At 40.5% G+C, this 7,521-nt stretch overlaps 1 protein-coding gene and 1 long non-coding RNA gene across 6 annotated transcripts in view; one reads left to right on the forward strand and one right to left on the reverse strand.

Moving 5' to 3' along the window:
• Nucleotides 1-7,521, reverse strand: part of dpf3 (double PHD fingers 3) — a 25,416-nt gene that overhangs the window by 10,877 nt on the left and 7,018 nt on the right. For 4 of the 5 annotated variants that reach the window (XR_004336047.1, XR_004336048.1, XM_032542214.1 and 1 more), the window contains exons 2-3: nucleotides 2,036-2,196; nucleotides 682-789 (exon numbers count right to left, since the gene is read on the reverse strand). Coding sequence is in view for 3 of the 5 variants with exons in the window: in XM_032542214.1 (XP_032398105.1) it covers nucleotides 682-789; nucleotides 2,036-2,196 (269 nt within the window). In the remaining 2 variants the exon portion in view is untranslated. Of the gene's footprint in view, nucleotides 1-681; nucleotides 790-2,035; nucleotides 2,197-4,182; nucleotides 4,348-7,521 lie in introns of those variants that run through there. The other variant, XM_032542216.1, reaches the window with a different exon arrangement.
• Nucleotides 6,695-7,521, forward strand: part of LOC116705809 (uncharacterized) — a 6,149-nt gene continuing 5,322 nt past the window's right edge. The window contains exon 1 of the long non-coding RNA XR_004336050.1: nucleotides 6,695-6,883. This is a non-coding gene — a long non-coding RNA (uncharacterized LOC116705809). The remainder of the gene's footprint in view (nucleotides 6,884-7,521) is intronic.

A 7,521-nucleotide genomic window follows, 5' to 3' on the forward strand; every position in this document is an offset into this window, starting at 1 on the left:
CCCCCCCCCCCACTGAAAATGACTCTTCTGCTTAAAGCTGAATCGTTCTTGGTGAAACGCTCCGGAGTATTATATTGCGTCTGGAAGACAGCGAGGGGGAAACAATAGTGTAGCAAAGCCGAAACAAAGACTTGCCTTTATTTCTCCCCCCTTATCAGGTTCCTGGTGCATTCCTTTGCTAAAATCCCCTATACCACACACACATGAAAAAAATGTGCACACTTTCACCTCATAAGACTCACTTACATTCTAATGCCTCATGGACAAATGATTATAGAGGCCCAGTTAGGGTGCTTCTGTGCTTCTGAACGAGAGTCATGTGTGGGGGGTGTTTGTGCGCTTATATATGTGTGCATGTGTGTCTGCTGCCAGAGAACAGTGAGAGGAGGCATTGATTCAGGAGAGAGAATGAACCTGGAGACCTGGCTAGAGAGACGGGCTAACCAGAGCCAGATGGTCAGATAGTAACGCCAATGAGCACGCCTAAAGCTCTTTGCAGCTGTACAAGAGCACAGAGGGCACAAACACAATGTGCATTTTAGGTGAAGCGTAAATACAAAAAGGAGTGGCTGCACACCGGTTAAAGTGGTTTTCATTGTGTAACTGTGGTCAATACTGCTGCGTCTATGACATTCACTGTGCATGCATGGCAGTGTGTGTGTGTGTGTGTGTGTGTCTTACCTAGTCGAAGCTCACAGAGGCGGAGCTGGGGATCCAGGGGAGGGTGGAGTCGCCTCTTCTTTCGCCAGCAACGAGCAGGGTAGGTGTACATCTGTCCTGCTGCCTGGCCTGGACACACACACACACACACACACACACACACACACACACACACACACACACACACACACAAACACACACACCACACACACACACAACCATATTTGTAGATATAGACATACACGCCAGAGACACAGGCACACAGGAAGATTTTAACAACCACTGGCAGGCCTTCAATTTGAACAAAACTTGCATTGAGACCCCTTCACGTGCGCACGCACGAACACACACACACACACACACACACACACACACACACACACACACACACACAGTCTTGGTTTCCTGACACTTAATATCCTGCTTTCAGTGCTCAGGCTTATGGTTCACACATATTTAGAAAACTCTCGCTCTTATATTCAGATTCCAGAAAGTCTCATTAATCCTGGAATTTTAGCTAATTTATCAGACACATAAGGTGTAGAAATCTTACTTATTGTTGAAAACGGTCACATTCAGTTTTACCCCATTGAATAATTTAAGCACTTATGCTGTGTCACTATTTCAGCAAAGGAAACTTCTTGTGCTTGAATTTAAAATTTGGGTATTTTTGTGTCTAATCATATTCCACAATTAACTTAGTAGGAGACAGAGATGAAGGGGAATAAGCATATTTTTACAACTTTAAGCAGGAGCCAATAAAAACAAGAGAAGGGGTTGGGATAAACCCAGAATAAATGCATATAATGTGAGTTAGGTCTGCCACAAAGTATAGGGTGTGTCCTAAAGGGCTTTGCATACAAGATGGAGGACAGGCTATTTGTGTCCAGCGCTCAGTAAAGAGCAGATTGTTCCCTCTGGTTGTGCAGGCGACCCAAATGTGAATTCTCACTGCATGTCTCAGGGAAAGCAAGTGTACAAAAGAGAGGTTGACTTGCTTTTTTATTAAGGGAACTATACATTATGTGCGTTGTGCGTTCAATATACAGTACAATCAGCAGCTAGTTAGCCTAGCTTAGCATAAGGACCGAAAACAGGCGTAACAGCTAGCCTGGCTCTTTTCAAAGGTGACAAAATTTTATTAATTTACACATTAGATTTCGCAATGAACCAACATAGGTTGGTTTCCTGGCAAACACATTCTCCAAGACTCCAGAAAATCCCTAGAAATAGTCTAGCACATAACCCCCAATAAAACCACAATTTTTTTGCACAGTAAACCAAATCTACAGTGGTTAGAACCTAAACATTCCCATGTTTTAAAAGTCATATCAATAGCATGAATTTTTTCAGTGGATCAGGTGGTGTTTCCCACCTGGCTGACGGTGGCACTTCTCCATCCAGATGTAGCAGTTGTTCTGTGCTACCCCAGTTTGCGAGTCCAGGAAGGGCATGCGCACGCTGCGTTCGGCACAGAGACGGGCATTGTAACTGCGGCAGTGTTCGATAGCCTCCTTATAGAACTGGTCACCAAGCCTGAACAAAGACAGACAGACAGATGGAGAATGTGACAGGTAAACATTAAGATAGACAGACAAGAAGAATCAGGCTTATTATCATTTACTTTTACATTAACTGCCCCATGCATTTAACATCTGACTTAGGTTACCCACAAGTAACATTATAGTCCTATTTCTGCGATTGATCTAAGCAATTTGCAGCATGCTGCTTTGATTTCTGCTTTCCGTGCGCTGAGTCATCCCTGTGCTTGAAGTCCTATCAGCTAAATGCTAACATTTTTGGATAGTTAATGGCTGTAACATGTGCTGGGCGGCTGATGATTTGGTACGGTCTGCAAATCAAGTATGAGCAGGGCCCTGTCCAGTCCTAGTGAACATAAGATAAATATAACAAGCCCAGACTTCTTTCCGCATTTCAGCTTGGTTTGTTGTGTAAAGTCTGTATTCGCTGCATGAATCGGATGAAGCATAAAGACAACTGAGCTGAAAAGGAACATCCTATTCACAATGGCACACATGCAGAAAAAAACAATGATAAAGCATAATAACAGACGACTGTTTCTCTCTGTCTAACTGATAGATAAGTGAGAGTGCTGGATCAAAGTCCATACAACACTTACACACACATGCACTCACTATCAACTGAAAAGAGGGTCAATCAGGATGTGAGCAATCCATAATCTCTACAATAAGTCTAGGAGGTAAGATTTTTAAAGCTCTTTAGAGAAAAAAAAAAGATTAACTCACTTTTGCCAAAAATAAAATATCTTGAGTGGGTTATTTTTTTATTTAATGGCATAGCTAAAATCCAGAGAGGAAGATAAAGGAAAGATAGTTCTAATGGGGTCTGATATTTAGCCAGCAGAGGCACACATGGCTCAGCTCCAGAGGCAGTGCACTGAACTAGTCAACCATCTTTGGGCACAGTTTACTGTTTAGTTTACTAAATGAGACAGCCATGAGTACAATTTGCTGTAAGTATCCTCATTTATGCTAGTATCTAATCAGTGAATTAAAGGTTGAAAAAAGAGAGAAAAGAATGCCACGAGAATCTCTCGCTGCTGGGAAGATACCCAAATCAGCAGGATCTTGTCTGTCTCTCTGTTTCTGTGCATACATGTCTATCTGCCTGCCCATCAACCCGTCTCTCTGACTGGCCGGGCACAGATATGTAAAGAATTTTAAGCTGGACAAAGACCAGCACTCTGGTCACAGTGACTCTCACAAAGACGTGCAGTGTTTGGAGGTGCGGGGAGCAGAGGGTGGATGGAAGAGGAAGAGGATAGGGGGAGGGAGAAGGGGGAGAGGCTGGAGTGACCAGCAGCAGGGAGTGAACCAGGTATTGCATGTACGGATGAAGGGGAAAAGGGGAGATGACAGGTATGGTGAAGGTCCTTGATTTTGTGGTTGTAAAGAGAAAAAGGAAATATGAATTTTAAAAAAAAAAGGGAAAATGGACACTGGACAAATGATATAACAGGACAGTACGTCTACCTCATGTCATGGGATACTATCTAATCTAGGCAACTGCAGGAGATTCCAGGAAGTCACTGTTGACAGCTAACAAAAAGTTTAGCACGTAACCCCTATGAAAATTGTTGTTTTACAGTAGCACAGCAAGCATGCAAAACATTCTAACTTCTATAGTGGCTGTGTGTGCACCTTCAGTGCTACAGTGCATGTATAACGTCTGGGCTTGAACACATGTGGCATTTGCTGGCTGAGGTTTGTGTCAGGAGACCTAGAGAAATGAGGAATGCAGCTGGTGTTTTTGGCCATGTGTGTTTTTACTGTATAACAAACCAGCAGTTGCAGCAATCAAATCAAATCCAAATGTCCAGAAGAGACTTCCTGTCACATAAGTCACATTCCCAGAGGTGAAGTGTTATGTCTGATTTCACTATTTGTTGCCTGAAGTGTGTGTGTGTGTGTGTGTGTGGGTGTGTGTGTGTGTGCGTGTGTGTGCCTGTAGGCATCTGTCTTCCCCACTTTCCTTTCCTACCTGTGTCATCCCATGATGTTTCTGTCCCATTTTCAGCAAGCGTCTGTGTAGCATCCCTGGGCGGCTTCATAAACTCTTACATAAGTGAGCGTACGTGCCTGCTGGTTTGACTACTATGCATTTGTCTGGGAGGTGAGCTCATGTGTTTGGCTAAGTAAGAGTAAAGTGACATGTATGTATGTGTATGTGTGTGTGTGTTTGTGTGTGTGCATGTGTGTTTGTGTGTGTGTGTGTGTCCCTGATATCCTCCCCCAACCCCGATCCAGATTTAAACATCAGAGATTGCAATGTGCTCCTGTTTGTACCCATTAGTCGACTCTATGGCTGATCCTAGTGATGGAGCTTATGTAAGTGGAGTTTTGCATGTTAGGGAACACATTCTTCTTGGTCAACAGCTTCCTGGATAATGATGGAATCTGCAGTTGTGTGTGTGTGTGTGTGTGTGTTTATTCATGTATTTGTGCATGTGTATACCACTGTGATTGTCTCAATTGCTCCCATACTAGCACAGAGTAGCTTTGTGTGCGATGGGGAGTCTTTTCAATGTTTCAAAGTTAAACTGATAGAGGTAGAGCTTTTGGCCTAGGGGTGTAACGATACATCAAATCAATATAGATGGATATATCAATTCAATCCCCAACGATCCAATACTATTGATACAAATTGAAAATAACAATATAAATCGGCATCTTTAAGATGTGCCTTTATTTTGAAATTCCCACTTTATATTTATTCTTTTTCTGTTTTAATTTAATTGTCCGGAACAGCTTAGTAATAACATTGCCTAATCATATTCTAGTGGCTTTTTGTGAATATATATAAAAGTAACGGATTGTGTTTAATGGGCTTATGTATTGATCGAAGGCCCCTGAATTGAATCACATCGGAATCGTATCGTGGCAAACTTTTGGATATCACTAAATATTGTATTGTTGTCCTAAGAATCAATATAATCAATATGATAATGTATCGTGATATAACATGTGATTTACACTCCTATGATGAACATTATAAATATTCAAACTTTAGCTCTATTACTCAGACTTTCTGTTTGGATGTCATTCCTTTCCATCAATCTTGTTCTTATCTGTCTGTTATGTATTGCTCACAGCATGTTCTCTTCCATCTTGCTAAATAGAATAGTTAATCACTGAAACTCATCAGTGGCATAATAAATCACTGTCATACTACTCTCCACATTCATGCTCATGTCTCTAAACTCTCAATATTTCTAATCCACATCATGTCCTTCCTGTTTCGACAAGTTCTTAAAACGTGTCATCTTTGTCTAGGATACACTATTTATTAAAAGGGCTGAAACTGTTATTCCATTATTTGATTTGTCAATTGACAAAATTAAACTGCAAAAATCTTGTTATCTAGTTAAGCATTTCAGGCCTTTTTCTTTTTTTTCATTCACTGGATCCAGCTTCTCAACTGGGAGGGGTTTAATGTTTTCTCTATCATATATGATAGTAGAGTAACTATTTAGATTGTTGGTCAGATTATACGTCACACTGATCATAATGGACACTTTTTTTAAAATGTTCTTAACTAAATCATTTTCCAATTACTTGAGAAAATACTAATATGCAGATTAATTGATGATTAAAACAATTGTTGCGTTTCTTTATTGTGTTAAAGCAAAAAGGCCTTGAGGCAGGAAGTGTTTTGTCAGTGTTTTCCTCAGAAGCAGCCTCTAGGCTGATGGCTGAGGTTATAGCATCCATGAGACCTCCAGACATAAACAGACAGATCCAGGATTGTAAAATTAAAAACAGGTTCTGTTTATGTTGTGTTATTATAATGAGAATAAGAAATGTGTTCGACTTGTAGATGTTCACCTCAGAAAATCAAAGGAACTTAAATGTGAAACACTATCATCCTCTGGTGATCTGCAAACAAGCATCAACTAACTTTGTTTCCTTTCTTTACTACAAAAAAAACACCCTTTTAGATTAATAGTTCAGACTCTGTGTGTGTCTGTATAGTGTGTGTGTCTGTCTGTCTGTCTGTGTGCTGGCATTCTTGCAAGTGTGTGTTGAAATGTCGGACAGTAGTATTTCTGTGTGTACAGACATCCCGGGTTGAAACACATCACCTCAATGTTATCGCATCTTATATGATTTAGTTTATATATTTCACCATGTCTTCTGATCAACTACTTCCCAAATTTTGGTTTTAGATAAATAGTATATAATTGAAACATCCGTCGGAAGGCCCTTAAGATGCGGCTGAAAGCTCTGGCAAAAGCTAGTAAGTGTTGCTTTATCATAAAACCAATTTGTCAAATTTTGAGATAAATAAAAATGTTTTGAGATAAACACTTAAATCACAGCCGTAGTAATATTGTAGTAGCAGCTGCTATTGTATTTGTACTAACCACACAATCACTGAGGTAGTTTTGTACTACTATTATTTTCTGATAGTCTAGTGTTTTTGCACTTTATAATCAAACCAAGTCACATTTCGAGGTTCATGTTTCAGTCGTTGTCATTGTACAGCACAGGGTTGCGCAACGAAATACAAGTAGTCCCTTTATGCTACACAAGAAAAGAAAAGAAATGTATGGTGGAATACAGAGGAGGAGTTGAGGAGTCTTACAGCCTGAGGAAAGCAGCTGCTCTGTGGATTGGTGGTAAGACAGAGGACTTCTCTATCGCTTATCGGAAGGCTGCAGGGTGATCGGGCTGTTGCTGGGGTGGGCATCGTCTTTAAATACAACCCTGGTGCTCGGTAGATGGGAACCAATGCGGTTTAATCACCTGCCGCCGAGCACTCCTGTCATGAGCCGTGCACAAACCATGCCGATTTGTAATGTTTCCAGTCAGAATGCTTTCTATTGCTCCCTTTGCAAAAGTTAACAACTTGGCGGCAGGAGGGGTTCTCAAAATATTACTGTATATGATGTTGTACAACATATACAGTTGTCTTAAGAATAATAGCAGTGTGGTTAAAAAAGTGACTAATGCTCAAAATCCTTTGAATAGCTTTTAATTCCATAAAATCAATGCATTGGGAACACTGCACATTCAATTCCAAATCAAAACATGACCAAAATTGATTTTGTGTTCTACCTTACTACCATACCTTTACAGAAAGTGAAGAAAAAGGAATATTACGCTGTTCAAAAAAATAGCATTTGCATTTTTCTTTACTTAATTCAAACATTTACTGTATAAACTGAAAAATGTCTCAAGGGTTTGCTTTACTTTGAATCACTACACTAATATTTAGTTGCCTAACTATTATTTCTGAGAACTGCTTCACATCTGTGTTGTATGGAGTTGACTGACTTCTGGCACCTGTGAACAGGTATTCCAGCCCTGGACGATTGAA

Source organism: Etheostoma spectabile, chromosome 18 (genome assembly GCF_008692095.1).
Source record: "Etheostoma spectabile isolate EspeVRDwgs_2016 chromosome 18, UIUC_Espe_1.0, whole genome shotgun sequence".
NCBI classification, from domain to species: domain Eukaryota; kingdom Metazoa; phylum Chordata; class Actinopteri; order Perciformes; family Percidae; genus Etheostoma; species Etheostoma spectabile.